The sequence below is a fragment of the Falco punctatus genome (genome assembly GCF_963210335.1).
Source record: "Falco punctatus genome assembly, chromosome: 1".
Lineage (NCBI taxonomy): Eukaryota > Metazoa > Chordata > Aves > Falconiformes > Falconidae > Falco > Falco punctatus.
The window spans coordinates 7713561-7733910 of NC_137580.1; the positions used below are offsets into that span (position 1 = coordinate 7713561).

The window sequence follows — 20350 nt, forward strand, 5'->3', positions numbered from 1 at the left end:
ACTTGCTTCCTCATATCACATTACAACGTTTTTGACTAATAAAACAAGCTACTACAGAAACTTTAATTGAACAAAGTATTGCATTGATTTCCTGGTCAGGAATTCAACATAAATATCAAGTCAACTAGGAAAAATTACAGGCACAAAATAATATTAAAACCTCCTTACATGAACCTAGGAAAGAAGTACCTTCAGGTCTTTAAGTTGAAAGTATGTGTTTCTTTAGCTACAGAAAGTCAAGAGGGACTCAAAATAGTCTCGAGGAACTCTGAACAAATGCATTCTGAATGAAGAAATAAAACAGCTTCCCTTAATCTAACAAGGCACAGCAACAGAAATAAAACAGTACAAATGTTCATCTCACATACTTGATTCGTAAGTTGTAGTTGCTCTTGAAGGTTTCTCACTATGCGTTCATCTGCAGGAATATCAGTTCCCAGAGGCATGAAAGGAAGAGCCTCCAGTTGCTTCTCAAAAGCATCTTTCAACTCTGCATGCAGCCTGACATTCAAAGGATTAAGTTGAGCAAAGTATTAAACAGGGATATTTTTAAAAAACTAAGTATACCATACCTTCAATCTGTACATACTATTTACTTTGAATTTGTATTTAAATCTATTAAGTTATATTGTATAAATGCAAGAGTTTGAAATAGTTTAATATCTAGGTCCTTTAGAGATATGGTTAAATCTAAAGCTGGCACTGTAATCTATACTAAGCACTTAAAGACTAACATTAAGCTCGTGACTATGAAATCTTCAACTATTAAGTAGATAGAAAAGATTTCAAGGGCCCAGAAAAAAAGCTTTTCAAGGTTTAGAAATAAAGAAAAACAGCAGTGACAGGGCAGTGTAATTATTTACCTTTCATTTTCCTTGGTGACTTGTTCAAATTTTAGCCTCATATCACTCATTTGTACCTAACACAAAAACATGCAAGAGTAAGCACTCATTGAAGCGACACAAGCTTTGGGAATTCTTTCATCTTTTAATTCTGACTGATACTGTAAAATATGGGCAATTTAACGCAGCATAATACACTAAATTAAAGTCCTGTTATACCTCAGCATTCAGAAGTTATTATGAGCATTAAACTTTTCGGAATTCATATTGCTCTTACAGATTGATTCTTAATTAAGTTATTATAGGGATACAGTGTTAACTCATCTTTTATGCAGTAAGCATTTGAGAAAATAGTTTCGGAATTAGTCGAGGAGAAGCTTCAGTTACATGAGTCAGACAGACTGGTTCGTTAACTAACCAGTGCAACAAAACCATAGTGCTTCTATTGCCTTCTGAAATTGGCCAAGCTGGAAAACTGCATTTGCCAAATCTTTATGAGGGACAGATCAAACAAATCAGGTGCACCAAACCAAGACTAGAGTACAACATTTGCATGTAAATCACAAGTAAAAATTGCTTTCTGTACGCCACAGGTTTTTATTATTAAACATGTAAGTTTGAGGTTTAATGATCATATGAAGCACTAACGGGTTTCATTTTTCTGCGATTTAAAGGAGAACAGTCCCCCTCCACCTGCATGAAAAAACACATTTAAAGACTTATTTGATTCTGAAGAATTATTGAGAATGAAAAACGCTGTGACTATCTGCACCTACAGGAGTGAGCTGGACTGCATAGCCAAGATCAGAGCTGTGAGGAAAGAGGGAAACAGCTGCCTCACCTGATTGTCACCTAGGAAAATACCTGCAACCATATCAGAACACCTAGAGAAATAAACCATGCGTGTTTCATTTCACAAAACTATTCCAAACTCACAGTACTCCGTGCAAATTGGACAATCTCCCAATCTGGTCACAGAAAGCTCTCCATTCATCCACTTGAGGCAGACTGCAGTCCTGCAAGTTTGTGAAGCATGACGCAGGCACACTTTCCTTCATTGAGAAAACTAATGGCCTAGATATCAATACTATAAAATACTAAGAATATAGTCTTGAAATGTTAGAAACATCCATACCTGATAAAGCTGCAGCTGTTCCCTCATTTCTTCCAAGTGTTTATCATACTCTGTGATTAGAGTTGATAAGCTAAAGTTGAAAAACAGGCTTAGAAAAAGTTTTGTAAATGCTGAAAGATTGTTCTGATAATTAAAAAAATCTTATCTGGAGAACAGAATGACTGTTTCTTTCAGAGATCGACATTCGTCAGAATTAAATGAATAAATCCAATTACTAAAGTACAGTCACTAACAGTAGATTTCCTGTTTAACAGGACTAGAACATGAGACATGACTGCTGTATGTGAAAACAGTGAGAAGTCGAGTCTTTAATCGTTTGGGATTCTATATATGAATGCTTATTTGTAAACTGGCCTGTAAGACAATATAAAATAATGTATTTCTAATTATATACTTCTTCCTTCCTAGTATTTTTGTAATTGATAGTAATTCTCTGAAAGTCCTATATTAGTCTAGAGTGATAATGCCTTAAAAGCTAACAAGAAAATATAGGTTATTTTCATAACAGGGAGTGACAAAGATTATTAAACAATTTATTAATAGGCAACTGCCAGTTATAGATTGTCAAATAAGTGATTTTAAAAACATCACCTGACCTCAACAGACAGTTGTTACCTGTGTTACCTGTATCACTGCAATCTTACCTGCACTTTTATTACCTTAAAATTTACACCAGATAATTCCTCCATTCATCTCTCATCCTTTATTTTACAGATTGAGGAAGAAGAGTCATGTATGTAATTCACTGAATAAACAGAATAGTATCTAAAACCAACTGCTACAGGAACACTTTTAGAGACTCCATTCCTCTACTTGCAAGTTCTCAGAGCTGTAAGCACGTGTACATAGGACCAGGTTTACCTGGATATTCACACTTCAAAAAGTGCAAGATGATTTGTTTCAGATAGTTTGTAGTATTTCTACTTATCACTTGGAATCAGTTACCTTCGGTCCATCATCCTGGATCCTGATATACCGTCACCACCAGCAGTCTTTTTCTGTAATGGTATACTTTACATATTAGTATTTGCATGTGAATGCATATAGTTTTAGATCATTACCTGTTGTTCTGTCTGTTCTGTAATCACACACAACATCCCACATGATCACTTTCAGATTCACATTCAAAAACCCTCGAGTGCTGGCCCAATTTAAAAAAAAAAAGTATCTACACCGCCCGCCCCCCCCTCCCCCCCCGAGATGCTCTGATATAAACCATAATTGCATCCGATGGGGAACCATCTCAATCTTAAAAGAACAATCATAAGTTTGTCTAAGTGCTAAGCTCATTTCAGTACATCTCAGCATCAAGGAAGTACCAATGCCCTAGCTTCTGCAAAGGCTTTCAGACAGGCTTATGGTACCCGTCACAAAAAGTTATGTGAACACAAGACCAATCTCTTAGAGTAAGATTAGTCTAAAAAAGTGAAAAAGGATAATAAAGTAGAAGAAATCTAGTATTCTTTCAGGGATGTGTTCCCCTGCACATGATAAGCTTTTGAAGGTGTACCAAAAATACCACAATTCACCATTATGACAATTTCATTCTGCTGTTGCTCCTTGGAAAAACATTATGCAATTCTAGAGTTCTGCGAAGGACGCAAAGCAAGGCCAGGCCACACTGAAGCTGGCTGTACTCTATGTATGCAAAGACATTTGTTCCAAAAACCTCATCACAAAATTTGTTACTACATCCATCCATGAGTTCACCTACCTGCTCAGCAGTAGCTCTCGAAATCTCATCTGTTTCATGCTGTCCATGTGTCATATTTGGCCTCTGATCTGAAAAATACAAAGTTTGAGAATCACAGTTATGACATAGGCCATTATTTACATAAACCTGACTAGCAGTCAGAAATACGTTTAATCATGTTGTGCTTTGGAGGTACACAATGCACTTCATAAAATTCTTCTATTTAGCACAATTTTAATGAAATTAGGAATTGAAAAAGCCTACAAAGTCTGTGCAATAATAATGAATTCAATGTCTTTCATATGTCTTTTTTTTTAAAAAATAAAAATCTAAAATGAAGTTTCTGCCTAGAAAACCCACAAACACACATCTTAATGATTTGCAAGGTTTAAGTGCACCAAATCACATTGTGTGTCCAATTCAGTCAGCTGGATGTTTGACAATTAATCTGTTATTAGGAACTCAAACCTACAGTTCTCAATACATTTTCAACAAACTTAGGTCAAGAGAGGTTCACTGATAAATGGATCTGAGCACTCAAGTATATTCAGAAGAAACCCAAACAAGAAAGAAAAAATGCAGTCTGTCAGTATCTGCTTTTTCTGAAAAAAAGCAAAGGATAATGAGATTTCACACTGCTGAGCTGGGAACATCAACTAAGGCATCACTCTATCTAACTTTGCCTATTGGAATTTCAGAGACTACTTGTATTACAAACAAAAGCAGCAGCACAAGGCTGGAAGGGAGAAATAACCACTCTTTCCACTTGTTCATGGAGTGGTTTTGATCTAACAAAAACAGAGCGTAACCCGCCAGTCAAAAGAGGCGATGACCCTGCTGTATTCAGTGTCAGCGCAGCCTCACCTCAAGCACTGTGTGCAGCTCTGGGCCCTGCAGTTTAAGAAAGATGTCAAAGTCCTTGAATGCATCCAGAGGAGGGCAACAAAATCTGGTGACAGGGCTGAGAGGCATGTCCTAGGAGGAGTGGCTGAGGACTCTGGGAATTTCTAGTTTGGAGAGGAGGCAGCTGAGGTGCGACCTCATTGCTCTCTGCAGCTTCCCGAGGAGGGGAATGGGAGAGTGAGGGGCTGATCTCTTCTCCCTGGTATCAGCGATAGGACACATAGGAATGGTTCAAAGCTGCACCACTGGAGGTTTAGATTGGCCATAAGGATGCGGTTTTTTTTAATGAGAGGGTGGTCAAACACTGGAACAGGCTTCCTAGAGACATGGTCAATGCCCCAGGCTTGTCACTGCTTAAAAGACATACAGACAATGCCCTTAACATACTTGAACCTTTGGTCAGCCCTCAACTGGTCATTCAGTTGGACTGGTTGGTCATTGTAGGTCCCTTCCAACTGAAATACTCTATTTTATTTTATAAGAATCTGAGTGACACCTTTGTAACTGGAATGGGCGAAGAGAAAGAAAAAGTAACAAGAATATAAGAAGGTAATGCATACATTTTGATTTAAAACAGCTTCTTGTTTATTTTTCTAGATATACATCCCATGGTTCTTTTCCTGGTTCTAATATTCTAAAGCAGGATACAGGAAAAAGAGGGGATAGAAAGGAGGTAATAGTAAAAGGATGCCAAGGAACAGGAAGGGGAAAGTATCTGCCCTCACCAGCCAAAGCAGTCTACAAACATGAAAGGCCATAGGTGCAAAAGGGGACAATCTTAAACACCCCTTACAGATGTACTCATCTTCAATGGTACATTCAATGGTAATGGTGGAATTAAACCCATTCTGGCAAAAGTTCTAAATATTTAGTAGCTTATCACAAAAATATGCAATAGAACGGATTTATTATTTGTAGGACTCGCTGCCGATACTTCAAAATGCATTTAGGTAAAACTCAACCGATCAGTGCCAGGGACAAGTATTTCATTCTGAGAACCTTCTTAAACAGCTACATATTTAACTCAAATATTTATTCTACTACATTAAATATAATAGTGCTTAAAGAATCTCTTTTTATGTGTATAACACATACAGCATTTCAGAATTTCAATTTCACACTCATGATGCAAGAGAAACATCAATCCATGTATCAGACAGAGCAGGCCTCAAATAAGTCTCAGCTGACATGCAAGCCGACTTCAAATTTGTCACCTGGCCCCTTTCAAAATGTATGCATGTATGCAGTTTTTTAAAGAGAGAATTCAACTCATTGATAGAAAAGGCAACTCTTATCACTTCACAGTTAGTTTAGTCCGACCTCTACTTAGAGCCTAAAGATTGTATAAAGTAAGAAGCCACACCTAGCCAAATTAAATACATATAGAAAAGCAAAATACCAATATTTGAAAATCCATGATTTGTTCATATCATAGTATAACAGACACTCATGCAAAGCTCAATAAAGACAGGGGCTTTTGAAACCACATTGCCTCTGTTGGCTCAGACACAGGCTTTTCAGCTACTAAGGTCCTTGGAACCAAGAGCTGGTCTTTCATCTTTGGCCACCCAAAGCTGTCATACAAAACTTTGTCCCGATTGATATTTTGCCATAGCACTTGATGCACTGTGATTGTGCCCTACTTCCTGCTGTGCTATCAAGTTTTCCCACAACACTTACCAGCGCCAGGCACAGCTCTTGCACCAACACATCAACCTATTCCCTATTTATAGGAATACAAACTGTGCAGAAGCAATTTTTGCCAGCATTCTGCATCTAAGTAATTAAAGTGTACTCTGATTCAGTCGTATTAGGCTTACACTAAAATTATCAAAATTGTAAAAAATAGCACATAAATAGAAAAATTGATTTTAGTCTGTAAAGCAATTTCATGAGCAACAGGCTTTTTCTGCCTTTCAGGTCTAAGCAGAACATAGGAAACACAGCAGCATCTATAATCAGAGAAGAACCACTGCCACAAAGAAATACCGATGTTTCTGGCCATTACCCTCAATTAGCAGCTTTTAATTATTAGGCTTCAGTTAACTAAAAAATAGTTTTGATGCTGTTACTATACCAAACACTGCAACAGCCGCCGAAAAAAAATCTTAATCGCTACAACCATAAGCTAAAGGGTTTCTACCCTCAGTCCAAACCCGCCCCAGCCCCGAGAGGAGCACCCAGGCCCGGGCTCCTCAGCCCCGTCCCTCAGACGGCGCCGGGCCAGCACCGGCGGCGGGCGGGCAGCCCAGGGAGCCGACCCAGCACAGCCCTCACCTGGCTCTCCCCCACCGCCGGGCTCCGTGGCCATATTTCTAGCGAAGAGCTTCACCACCACCGCTGCCGCGAGTTCCCCCTCAAGGAAAGTCTACAAGAAGCCGAGGAAAATCTGCCTATCGCAGCCGCTCACCGCCCCCGGCGCCCAGCGGGGCCCGCCTGGCGAGGGAAGACGAGACCGTTCGGGAACGAGACGGAGGCGGGAACTTCCAGATGCCAGGAACACGAGCCCCTCACCCAGCAGCTCGCACTTCCTCTGTTAAGTAAAGCCGCGGCTGGGTGGGGACTGTAATCGCACCCTCCCCTTCCCCTCAGCTCGGCGCGGTAACCCTGCCGCCGCCTAACAGGGAGGGACGCGGCCCGAGCGGTGGCCCCCACTAACGACACCCTCGCGCCTCAGCAACGGTTACCCGGCGCCGCGCCCCGCGAAGGGCCCGCAGCCCCGCCCCCGCCCCGCCCTCTCCGCCCGCAGCGGCCCCCGGCGGCGCCAGGGTCAGGTGGCAGCGGGCCCGCCCCGCGCGCGCGGCAGCACCGTGGCGGGAGGCGCGCGGCCTGCTGTCGAGGCGAGTCGCTTTCCGGGGGCGCAGCGGATGCCTGGAGCTGTAAGAAAGCCGTTGTTAAACTTCTCTGAGGAATTTATGGGTTAAAGATAGGCGCTTACGCGTGGCACTTCAGGAAGTGTTGCTGCTATTAGTGGCTGGTGGAGCTGGGTGTGAGAACCTCTGTGTGTGTATGAGAGTAGCTGCGTGAGTGTATGTGTGAGTAGCTGTGCGAGTGTGTGTGAGAGAGTAGCTGCGCGAGTGTATGTGTGAGAGTAGCTGCGCGAGTGTATGTGTGGGAGTAGCTGCGCGAGTGTATGTGTGAGTGTAGCTGCGCGCGAGTGTATGTGTGTGAGAGAGTAGCTGCGCGCGAGTGCGTGTGTGAGAGAGTAGCTGCGCGCGAGTGCGTGTGTGAGAGAGTAGCTGCGCGCGAGTGCGTGTGTGAGAGAGTAGCTGCGCGCGAGTGCGTGTGTGTGAGAGAGTAGCTGCGCGCGAGTGCGTGTGTGTGAGAGTAGCTGCGCGCGAGTGCGTGTGTGAGAGTAGCTGCGCGCGAGTGCGTGTGTGTGTGAGAGTAGCTGCGCGCGAGTGCGTGTGTGAGAGTAGCTGCGCGCGAGTGCGTGTGTGTGAGAGAGTAGCTGCGCGCGAGTGCGTGTGTGTGTGAGAGTAGCTGCGCGCGAGTGCGTGTGTGTGAGAGAGTAGCTGCGCGCGAGTGCGTGTGTGTGTGAGAGTAGCTGCGCGCGAGTGCGTGTGTGTGAGAGAGTAGCTGCGCGCGAGTGCGTGTGTGTGAGAGAGTAGCTGCGCGCGAGTGCGTGTGTGTGAGAGTAGCTGCGCGCGAGTGCGTGTGTGAGAGTAGCTGCGCGCGAGTGCGTGTGTGTGAGAGAGTAGCTGCGCGCGAGTGCGTGTGTGTGAGAGAGTAGCTGCGCGCGAGTGCGTGTGTGTGAGTAGCTGCGCGCGAGTGCGTGTGTGTGAGAGAGTAGCTGCGCGCGAGTGCGTGTGTGAGAGTAGCTGCGCGCGAGTGCGTGTGTGTGAGAGAGTAGCTGCGCGCGAGTGCGTGTGTGTGAGAGAGTAGCTGCGCGCGAGTGCGTGTGTGTGAGAGAGTAGCTGCGCGCGAGTGCGTGTGTGTGAGAGAGTAGCTGCGCGCGAGTGCGTGTGTGTGAGAGTAGCTGCGCGCGAGTGCGTGTGTGAGAGTAGCTGCGCGCGAGTGCGTGTGTGTGAGAGAGTAGCTGCGCGCGAGTGCGTGTGTGTGAGAGAGTAGCTGCGCGCGAGTGCGTGTGTGAGAGTAGCTGCGCGCGAGTGCGTGTGTGTGAGAGAGTAGCTGCGCGCGAGTGCGTGTGTGTGAGAGAGTAGCTGCGCGCGAGTGCGTGTGTGTGAGAGAGTAGCTGCGCGCGAGTGCGTGTGTGAGAGAGTAGCTGCGCGCGAGTGCGTGTGTGAGAGAGTAGCTGCGCGCGAGTGCGTGTGTGAGAGAGTAGCTGCGCGCGAGTGCGTGTGTGTGAGAGAGTAGCTGCGCGCGAGTGCGTGTGTGAGAGAGTAGCTGCGCGCGAGTGCGTGTGTGAGAGTAGCTGCGCGCGAGTGCGTGTGTGTGAGAGAGTAGCTGCGCGCGAGTGCGTGTGTGAGAGAGTAGCTGCGCGCGAGTGCGTGTGTGAGAGAGTAGCTGCGCGCGAGTGCGTGTGTGTGAGAGAGTAGCTGCGCGCGAGTGCGTGTGTGTGAGAGAGTAGCTGCGCGCGAGTGCGCGCGTGTGAGAGAGTAGCTGCGCGCGAGTGCGCGCGTGTGAGAGAGTAGCTGCGCGCGAGTGCGCGCGTGTGAGAGAGTAGCTGCGCGCGAGTGCGCGCGTGTGAGATAGCTGCGCGCGAGTGCGTGCGTGTGAGAGAGTAGCACTGCGCGTGCGGGTGTGCGAGTAGCTGCGCGCGTGTGCGAGAGTAGCGCTGTGTGTCACCGAAATTGTAGACAGTTTGGAGCCCGCTGGGAGCTTGTGTCTGTCTGGTAGTGGAAGCCTTAGTTGCAGTAAAAGCTTCCATCTCTCGCTTGGTTTCCAGCCTTCTGATACTGAAAAAGTCAAGTGAAGAGTTAAGAGGAAATGATAAGTCAGCAGAGGATTCATGACCCGATGTGTCCTGCTGAACTTGTCCTTGCCTAAACAGACGTAGCTATTAGGAGTTAGTGCTGTGGTTAAGATCTTAAGTACACTGGTTAGAACTGTTTTTGTGGTTTGGGTAACTGCTTTGAAGACACTGCACCTGCACCAAGAGACAAGGTAAAATAGTTCAGTATAGAGGAAGACTTTGAGCCTTCATCTTCAAGACCCTCAATGAAGACCACCAGGAGACAGTGTGCAGGCCAAAGAAGGAGTGGCTGTGTTCTGAGAAATGTTCCACTTCTATAACTATATATGTGCTTTCCATGAATATGTATGTTTATGCTCTATAAATTCCTAGTAAACTGCTCAGTGGGTGTGCATGTTCGGAGGAGCAATCCCCCACACACCCAGTGCTGAATAAACAAACACCTGCTTAATAGTCACTTTGGCTATTAGGTCATTTATTTGGAACTTTCCTGGCACCACTTCCCCCAGACCTCTTGGAGCAATTAAGGAAAACACCAGTGTAATTACTTCCTGCTTGGTTTTGTCCTTGTTACCAACATCGGTAGGTTTTGGGACAGAAGATGTGAATCCCCTCTATAAGGACAGATGAGAGGCAATTATGGCGGCAAGCAGTAGTAGCTTTCTCCTTGCTGGTGAGGTGTGGGGCTCATCTGGCTGAGGTCTGAGCGGATCAGCCAGGTGCTGTCCGTTCTGTGTAACTTGAGACCATGCAGTGTGTGTGCTTTTAAATGGCTGAGAAAGTACTTGCTGTAAAACTAATGTAGCGTTTGCACCTCTTTGCAGTGTATTAACAACTGGCTGAGGTGTAGTGTTAAAAGGTAATGAAAGGTCTCCTCTTGCTCTTTTAAGTTGCTTTTACGTCATTGCTATGTGTTGCTGGGTTTATTATAATTTAAAATCACGTTAGTAACTAGCTTACCTAAATCTATGCAATGTGGTAAACATAAAACTTGCACCAAGGGCCATTAATTTGGAAAATCTTTGAAATTCCTGTGAATTGAGCAGTCTCTTAGCACTAGGTAGACCTCTAACAAAAGCTAACAAATGTTTTGCAAATTGTCCTTATTGCTTTATGGTTCTTTTAAAAATTGCATGTTCTATTCAAGAGTAGTATTGGTTTTCAACAATGGGCTAAATTTTAAGTACGTTCATTTCAGTACAATGTAAGCTGCCCCTGTGGGAGTTAAGGTTTTCACCAAAAGAAGTCACCTGTACCTGTCTCTCATATGGGTACAAATAGGAATGTGTGATGCATCTTGTGTCTCATCTTCCTTTTAGATGTTGTGGTTACAGTAGCATCTAAAGTACCTTAGCAGGTTGTGTTCTTTTACTGCTTTTTTTTTTTTTTTGGTAACCTGGTATGTTGTGACTCTCTGAGATTTTCAGCAGATCTTTCACACAAGGAGAAGCCTCACATAGCTTACTTGAGTCAGATGCTGCAATAGCTAGTCCTGTAATTCTCCCTGGATTTTAAGATCTTCCCAGGCTTCTTTTATTAGAAGGCTGTATTATTTTAAAACACTATTGAAGTCAGGCAGTATTTTTAAATAGGTGTTTCAGATATTTGCCTTGACCAGTGAATGCAAATGGTGCAATTTATTGGCACAAACTGAACATAGAATAATAGAAGGAAGTGTTGACTTGTAAGTACATGTTAATTTAGTAGTGTAGTATAAAATGGGTTCATAAAACTTTATTATCTTTCTTAGATGTACCCATCTACTCTTAAATTTTACTCTTTCGGGTAAGTGGTCCAGCTTGTGGAATTCTGTCTTTTCAGAAAGTGAGTGTGCATAAGACTTGTGCACTCCATTTCCAGGAATTTTCCTGTTAATTTCAAAAAGCACTAGGAAGGATTTTACCATCTGTGGATACTTCATGCTTATGCTGCTCAGTGTTTGCAGCTTAGAAAATTAAAAACACAACATTCATCTACATTTCCTGTGGATTAATATTTTCTGGATCAGTTTAAGGCTAAATAGCCCATTGAATATGTTGCAGTAGCTGTTTGTGTTGTGAAAGGGACTTGTTATTTAACATACTGCTCTTTGGTTTGGTGGCCTATATTGTAATTATTGCAGAAGAGCTGTGGGTGTATTTGCTTAGAGTACCTTTTCTTATGAGTTCTCTCTTTTTGTTTTAAACTGTGGATGATACAGCTTTGCCTGTCTGAGTTAGTGCTGATACTGGACTATGAGCCAGTTTCTGCTGGCTTAAGAATGCTATTAGGACACTGGGGTGTCTTCCCTCCCCATGCTTTGTATGCTGACTTCTTTCAACTTACGTCATCTTGTGTCCAGAAACTTGCCACTTGAGTTGGAGCGAACATTAATCACGGTATTTTATAGTTTCTAGGGTTATTCCAGGTCTTTTGCATAAAGCACCCCTGATGTTAGTCTAGTGTATCATGCAGATAAAATGCTGACATAAGAATTTAATTAGTTTTCAGTTTGTTTAAATCACCTTGTCAAAAGTGATAGCCCAGTATTTGACTTCCCTTTTTTACTGGACTTTTTAAATTAAGGTGTCTAATTACTAAATCTGTTGTTTCAGATTTTCTCAAATCTGTCACACTTGTTTGGTCACAGGATTATCTCCTTGATCCTGAGTATATCTACTTACTTAACATCATTCTAGCTATTTTACCGACTTGAACTCGAAGAGAGGAGGTCTGGTGCTTTTCAGCATGAATATCAGTGAAGGGAAACTGGCTAGTATGACTGTAGCAGAGGCTATGAGACACAGTTAATGTGTAATTAGTTTTAAGCAGTTAATAAAAGCAAGGCTATGGCATATAGGGAAGTGTGGTGCATGTGGTTACATTCTGTTTCATGTATTAACACCTGCAGAATGTGGCAAGTTATGCTTACCTTCCTGTGAGTCCCAAGAAAATGGGTGTTGGAGTGGAGGTGAAATAACCCAGTTCAGCGTTCCTCACTGAAGGAAATGTCGTTACAACTTGGCTACTGAGCTGCTACTTCTCTGCTCACAGGACTTTAACGCATATGCATAATTCTCAGTCAGGCTATGTATTGCCAGTTCCCTTCTTGGATGGCTAGGAGATGTGATGGGAGCAATCAAGGATCATTTTTTGTGGAGATGGGAAGGAACTCATAATATTGAAGAGGGGAGCGATAAAGGGCCATAAACTTGTTGGAAACTGGGCTCCTCTGTGGTTTTTTTTTTTGCTTATTAGGTAGATTAAGGCCATTCTTATGGTTTGTACAGTTATTTCGAAGTAGCAACAGCTGTTGGAGTGCAGTATTCTCTGTTGCTGCTCTGCAAATGTTCAATGCATTTAACAAGATGTGTCTGCAGTTTTCCTTGAAATCCTTTAGTTTGGCTGGTTTGCAGTGGCCGTGAAGGAAAGCTTTAGACAAATGTTTCATTTTCTTGTATTCGTGAAAGGTTTTTCTCAATCTATTTTTCTCATGTTACCAAATCATCTAAGATCATGTAGCAGAGACTTTGTTTTGTTCTCTTGAGAAATACTTCTGATGGTTATGGATGGTGTTTATTGAGGTACATAGTTGAAATGCCTTAGGCTTGGTAAGACTTCAGAGTGATTTGTAGCTATGCAAGTATAAAAACCTATGAAAAGCATTCATGGAACCATTTGTTTAGTAGCTTTATAAAGCTAAACTATTAGAGTTCTTCCGATGTCTAAAAACATCATTTGATGATTGACTTTGTACGAATGCGTGCTTTTTTCCTGGCCCAGCAAACAGTATAGCTGGTGCTGAAATGGAGTCTGAGATCTTCTTTGACAGAACCTTTTTTTCTCTTTTTTTATGGTATATGAAGATGGAATTTACAATTAAACACACATGGGATGGTTTACCTGTGAGCCATGAGCCGGTAACAATTGGGCTGAAGTCGGACAGTGCAGGACTGCTAATGGAAGTGAATGCTCCTTTCTTTAATGACCCTGCAGCACCACTTGGAGAGCCAGGGAAACCTTTTAGTAGACTGTGGGACTATGAAGGTAAGTGTAACTGTTCTGCTGCAAATATGTTTGTGTAGACACTGATGTTCCTCTGTAGTTAAGAGGTCTGGTCTTTATTTAAGAGTCTTTGAAGATTATTTTTCAAACTGATCTAATGGTTGTGAGTGTATGACATCTAATTTGTTTTCTTTGGTTACAGTACTGCTTTTAAAGATCAAATCTGAAATGTAAAGTAAAAATTTTTCTTTCTATTATATCCTGAGTAGTCTGGGAAAGAATTTAGTTGTAATCACTACCTTGCCCTCAAACAGCTCCTTAACTGTAAGCCTCATGCTATATTCAGCTGAAAACTACGCCAAACGGTATAAAGAATGATGCTCTTTTGCTAGGTGGTGAATTGATTTTCATCACTTGCACTGCTGACGGTGAGTGGTTGTTTTAATAGTAGTGTAACAATACAAATGACCGGGAAAAGAAGTGAGTATGTTATCTTACTTGGTGGCCATAAAGAAATGGAGTCCAATGAGCTGAATTGATTTCAAGAATGATGAGGTTGACTCTTCCTGATCCTGTCAACAGTACAGGCACTCAAACTTAGTTTCTGGTTTGTAAAACTGATGCAGTAACAGAGGCCTGACATATTTGAATATAAAAAATAAAATTTTGGCACATATATATAAATGCATTTGCAGTAGGTAAATAGAAGTGAAATCCTAAAGATAGGTTCTACTTTTGCTTTAAGAAGTAGAAAGCAATAGCTAAAATAATGTTTATTTTTATCACATTTCCAAAATCTATTGGAGAATTAGGAAGGTGTGAAACAGAAATAGCAGCTCATAAAATATGATTCAAAATTGAACCCAAGTGGAATGGGGAATATTTTTATGGTAATGCTGTTTCTCTTTTCCTGTCAATACCGTAATTTTTACATGTTGCTTTGAATAACGCAAGTATTTAACATTTCCAGCAGTTCTCTACTTCCTGATAATTGAACTATTGCAATTACAGCTCTACTAAAACAGCACAGCACCTCTTTGATATTATTATACTAAATAGGCTTCTGTAAAGATAAAATGAAGTAATCAATCATATCTCATTATAATTCTAACTAAAGCTTTCTAATAATGTCATTGCTGTGAGAAACACCATTATAATTCTACTTTGTGTTTTTGAAAGATGAGTCAACAGTTAGATGTGGATTTCAGGTACACCTGGAACAGTAATCCCCTGTCCAAAGTATCAGCCATATACAGGAAAAAAACACTGAAGAGCTAAATGCTTTCTTACTGTTTCTGGGATTTAGCAGTCTGAATGATGGCATGCGTGCTCTACTGTGAGTGTGTGTTCCTCTTTTCTTTTTTTTTCTTTTCTTTCTTTTTTTCCTTTCCTTGGTCTCTGGTGCTCTGAATCCTCAGGCCACCAGTAAACACAAGACTTCTGCACTCAAGTGCTGTATCTGGAGTGCCTGCTGTGAGTATGATTGACTGGGATCACTCTGTCTTGGTCAGCTTTGTTCACAGCAAGCATACTAGATGAAATAGCTGTGTGCGGATGCTTTTCTTACTCCTTGGACAGCTGAGATTAGCTAGTAGACTTGCCATATTTTTCTGCAGCATTGAGATGAGCGTTTCCAAAGCTGGAATTTGTAAATAAAATTAGTACAATGCTTTATAAAGCTCTTTATGATGATAGGCACTAAAAATAAAAGCTCTTGAGGTTACAATTATGGCATAGCATTTTGAATGGTTAGAAAGCTGTCTGCAGCATGTACACAGCTAGTAAAGCCCTGGCACGGCACATGAGAACAATTGTTTTAGTGGAATATGAAGGTCTCAGGATATTGCACAATATTTAATATAAAATACTGACAGCCTGGTTTGTTTGGTTTTTTTTCAGTTGTAGAAGCATTTTTCCTGAGTGACAGAACTGAACAGTATTTAGAAGTTGAACTTTGTCCGTAAGTACAGAGCTCTGAAAAAGTCACAAACGTTAATTTGCGTTTCCAGTCCTAATGCTTGTAGTATATTTATATGAGGAAGACTAGGTACAGAAATTGTTCCTATGTGGAGAAGGTAGGTATTTGTGGCAGAACAGCACACTAATTGTGTACTATTATTTTAAGGAAATTGTGCTCTGATTTTTTGATAGTCATGGACAACACTTGTTGCTGCTGCTTTCTGGCAGAAGAAGAGTATGGAAAGTAAGTGGTCAAGTATATCATAACATACAGAAAACCTAGTTATTGTTAGGTGCCTGTTGCCTGCTTGGAAGATGTTACCTTTTTTTCCTCCCTTCCTTTAACAGGAAGAACTTCCTTTAAGGTTTGAGGTGACCAGAATGAAAACCAAATGGGAGGGTAAAGCTTATCTTCCCTGGAATTATTTTCCACCATGCACTAACAAATTCAACGCATTTGCAATTCATGGCTCAGGAGAAGAAAGAAAATATGAAGCTCTTCATCCTGTGCCTCAGCATGAACTACGGGAAGGACAGAAACCGGATTTGTAAGCATAAAATTAGCTCTTCTGTAATACAGTTTCACTGTTCTTGGAATACTTAAAGAAACCTGATCTGGTTTTCAGATTGAGTGCCACTACTATTGTAATTATACTCCTTAGCCCCAGATCCATCGGCATTGTACTTTGTATACAGCACTACGGCAGATAGCTGTAATTAGTGCTTGGTTTCTATGTTATCCCCTAGGTGCATTCAACACCATTGGCATCTGTTTTATCACCTTCCTCAGCTAAATCATAGATAGGTTGTTCTGCATTTTCCTTGCCTCCAGCACCTTCTGAAATGCCATTTAGCGTTAATTTCACCAATACATTTCCAGTAAATCTCTTCTGCTTCTCCCCTACTGTTCTAAACAACCTCACCTCTACATATGACTCCATATTATGGAAGTAATAGAAAAGGCAGATTAAATTGAGAAGTATAATAAAAGGATATCCAGTACCAACAGGAAAACTAGAATATCTTGATTTATAAATTGTGCTTTGGGCCTGTTTATTTTCTTTGACTGTGAGGCTGAGATGATTTGATAAAAACGGCTATTTTGGGCATTTTGTGTAAATGAGCTACCTCTTGAGTTTACACTATAGTACGTAACGCAAACTTATTACTCAACATACAATGACAGCCAGGTAAGGTAAATTTTAGATAAGTTAGCCCTTTTGCCTGTATTTAAGAAAAACTTAACTTCTGCAACTGTTTATTTAAAAAAAAATATCTAAGCTATTGCTAATAACTTTATCAGTTCTGTAAAAAATGGCTACCTTTATTTTTCTGTGGTAAACTGGAGAATGCCTGTAATATTTTTCAGGAAAAATACATTTCTGTTCGTTCTGTAGGACCTCTTCCAAAAAAACCCTTGACTTTTTCAGACATCGGTAGCAGATGCAGTTATATGAAGAGGTTGCTTCTTACTACTTTCATTGCTCTTAGCTTGGTCTTTACTCTTATAAATTACTTCCTCCTAAGAATTCCATTTACCTTTTTAAATGATTAGTGTAGTTATCAGATGTTCTGTCTACTGTTTGGCAGTTGTTTAATGTAAATATTATTAGCATTTAACTTCACTGTCTTCCTTCTGTTGTTTCTGAATGGTAGCCCAAAAGAGAAATTCTTAGCAAAAAGTGATTCTTAATGTTGAAAAGAAAATGAGACTTTAGTCTTACAGAAAAATATATTTGCTAGCTTTATAATCCTATCCAGTCTTCCTCTTCTCTGTAAGGAAAGGGTGTTCCTGTGATACAATTTTTCAATTGGTTGAGAGTTGTAAATTTTAACTCTGTTGGAGCCCAGATAAAGCAGGAGATATCACTGTGCTCTTGCTCTGACTACAGTTCCAGAAAACATAAGTTTGAGGGAGTTTAAGAAGTGAGCATTTTAACTTCCCTTTGTGCTGCGTGATACTTGTTCATAGCCGAGGATTTTGCCCCATGTTTTCCAGTATGAGATTTCTAGAAACACAGTAGTGTTTTTTATTTATAAACTGAAGTTTTGGAAAATGAACACATGGAATGCTGGTTACATTCCTGTCCAGGAGAATGTGAGAATAAAGAGTAATTAAACCTTTTGAGGACACTGCCTTTTATTAAGACACATATTACAAAACTTACAATTTTTTTAAATTATTTATTTCTCCTCTCTTTGCAGTCATCGCCTGGAACTTTTCAAAGATTTGAACCTGAAAGGACTGATGGGCGAAGATTGGAAGCAGCCTGAATCAGATATATGGAAATCTCTCACTAATTAAATGGATTGAGGCATAAATTTTTGTATCATTAAGGTTGGATGAAGCTGTATGGAAACAAATCTCCATTCTGAGCAGAGTTTGTAAATATCAGACTAGTAAGGCTTTCCTTGAAACCAAAATCGTTGATCTATCTTAAAATCAACTGTAAAGCATCTGGGCCAATTGATGCTAAATGTATGAAGTATGCAGTGGCTTGTGTTTCAATTCATGTGGGTATGGAGTTCTTCATGTGTGCAAGGGCTAATCTGCTCCTACCAATGAAGGGGAAAAAATGTGCTAAAATTACATCTGTGTTTTCATGAGAGCTCTAAACCTGACAAGGCTAATAGCTGGCTTGGAATATTTCAGTTTCCTGTAGTTGCTGAATTTCTGCTGTATTTTCACTGCTGCTTGTTTGTATCTTGGCTGTTGAATGGGATTCTTATGTGCCTGAAGTTTTTGATCGCAATCAGGAGAAAGGATGCGTCCTTCAGAACAGAAAAGAATATAGCTATCATGGCATTTTGTGGCCCAGTACTTGCATTACAAGATGCTGTGGAGGTATAATACTACCTCATCCTATACCTTCCTATACTTGAAGTTTTCCCTTTCACAGTGCTGAAGGGGGAACTTAATCTCTGTTGCTTTATTAGCAGACCTCTCTGTCTCAAATTCAGTGTGGAATTTTTAGTGATATGTAGGTACAGGAGGTAAATTGACAAAAGATTTTACGTATTCCAGGAAAAGTTTCTGGGAAAAATAACGTTAAATAAAATCTTTTGATATAGTTGTGTGCCTACAAAAGCTGGTTTGTGCCAAGACCTTGTCACATCACCTTGATTCATCTCAGACGTATGAGAATTTTTTTTGCATGCCATGTAAAGTTGGAAAGAGTCTTAATTGTATGTTGCCTACATTTTCTACATATGGGCATGAATATTTTTAACAGTACTGGATACTGTTAAATTGTAACATCTAATCTGTAAACTCTCACTGAATTTACAAGTGAGATGTTCCTTTTTTGTCTAGCATAGTAAGTGCTGCTTGATTGTGGCTGCTGATTTGATTCTATGTAAATTAACTTAGAGAATGGGAAGCTTACCCAGTCTGAAAAATAGGTGATTTTAAAAGCAAACTTTGATTTAGTTCAGAATGAGGATTCAGACTAAGACATGGTCCGCAGTCCTTTGCTAGAAAGAGCACTTCCTGTATCCTGTTGTAATGTCATCATCACAGGGTACAAACTGGTCATGTTCTCTGGTTTTGTGAGAAGGATTGTTTTGGGAGTCTGAGAAAATATTGCTTAGTCATAGCTGAGGGAGTATCTTTCAGGACTTATGCCCCGAGTGTCTGGTGTTGGGTCTCATCCTTTTGTGTAGCATTTTCTGCTGAGTAGCTTGGAATCCTACAAGTTCCTGGAACGAACTGGTCGTCTTGTATGTAGTCTAACATCCTGCTCAAAGCAGGGCTGTTGTTGAAGCTGGATGAGTTTGCTCAGGACTTTGTCGAGTCTTGAGTAACTCGAAAGATGGAGCTTCAAATGCTCTGGGCAGCCTGTTTCAATACTCAGGTAGCTCTGTTATGAAAACTTAGCTAATTGCCATTTCCTATGATGCAACTTCTATCCATTGCCTTTTGTCCTTCTGCTGTGTGTCTCCAAGAAGAGTGACTTTCTGTAACTACTGATTAGGTAACTGAACGTAACTGTTGGCTCCCTGTGGATTTCTTTAAATGTTGTCATTCTCTGCTTGCCTTTCATGAATCTCATTAGTAAGCACCTTCCAGTCAGATAATACTGGCAGACAACTTAAAAGTGTAACTTGGGTTGTAACTCAGAGGCAGCAATGCTCCCAGGCCTTTCTTGTTTATTTAGTTGGTAAATGATTCTAAAAATCTTCTGTGTAGCTTTAGACACCAAAGTGCTTGTAAAGTTTTACACAAGACTGTGGTCTCCAAGTCATATTACTAAAAGAATTCTCTGTTCTCTTCTGAGCTTGTATGCAATAATAACCGTAGTCTGATGGTCATGTTTTCTCTACTATCTTAAAATCTAACCCTACTTGTAAATTCTGCCTGAGGAGAAAAGTTGGGAATACCCTGCCTTTGTGAAGAACATCTCAGTGTGATTAATGTAAGAGATAGACTGTTACTTCAGAAGTTTTGTTTGGCTTTAGGTTCACTCTTTGTGCTTTCTGTTTTATAGAACTGTACTTCCAGATTTAAGGGTATTAGTTTTTTTCAGATGCAGGCTTTGGCATATCATTGCACTCAGCCATCCGATTGGTTTTGCTCTCTTTTAATTAGACACTATGGATTCCTTGCTATAAAGTGCCATCTGTTGAAAATTACAAGTATTGTACATTCAGTTGTTTGCCTTCTTTCTACCTTCAATCCATGTAGTTTTCTAAAGAATGACATCTGTCTGAAATACTGAATAATCCAATAAATGTTGATTAAAAACATCTAGATACTGACATCTTAAAGCTGCTTTTGAAATTTCAAATGCAAAAAACCTACTTTCACTAAGCTTTCAGATTTTGTTTTAAACAGTTAGTCACAAAAGCGCATGCAAAGGTCCAAAATGAGTTTACTATTTTTCTTACAAAGGTTGTTTTCATGTGTTGAATGGCATTTTGTATGTAAAGGATGGTAAATCAAATTATTTATTCACAGG

The 20350-nt window shown here is 40.9% G+C and overlaps 2 protein-coding genes across 8 annotated transcripts in view; one reads left to right on the forward strand and one right to left on the reverse strand.

The window, feature by feature from the left end:
- Nucleotides 1-6991, reverse strand: part of SCLT1 (sodium channel and clathrin linker 1) — a 43301-nt gene extending 36310 nt beyond the window's left edge. For all 6 annotated transcript variants that reach the window (XR_013928589.1, XR_013928590.1, XM_080390147.1 and 3 more), the window contains exons 1-6: nt 6851-6991; nt 3692-3759; nt 2923-2975; nt 1978-2047; nt 864-919; nt 369-501 (exon numbers count right to left, since the gene is read on the reverse strand). Coding sequence is in view for 4 of the 6 variants with exons in the window: in XM_080390147.1 (XP_080246273.1) it covers nt 369-501; nt 864-919; nt 1978-2047; nt 2923-2975; nt 3692-3759; nt 6851-6884 (414 nt within the window). In the remaining 2 variants the exon portion in view is untranslated. The remainder of the gene's footprint in view (nt 1-368; nt 502-863; nt 920-1977; nt 2048-2922; nt 2976-3691; nt 3760-6850) is intronic.
- Nucleotides 6992-7311: 320 nt separating this feature from the next.
- Nucleotides 7312-20142, forward strand: LOC308064932 (UPF0462 protein C4orf33). 2 transcript variants are annotated; one of them, XM_080390225.1, is made up of 6 exons: nt 7312-7452; nt 13295-13475; nt 15333-15393; nt 15585-15636; nt 15741-15940; nt 17598-20142. In XM_080390225.1, the coding sequence occupies exons 1-6, from the start codon at nt 7441-7443 to the stop codon at nt 17695-17697; spliced, it is 606 nt and encodes a 201-aa protein (XP_080246351.1). In that variant the 5' UTR covers nt 7312-7440; the 3' UTR covers nt 17698-20142. The 2 variants fall into 2 exon arrangements, with proteins under 2 accessions (XP_080246351.1, XP_080246352.1); XM_080390226.1 differs by lacking the exon at nt 7312-7452 and adding an exon at nt 9339-10308.
- Nucleotides 20143-20350: the final 208 nt, after the last annotated feature.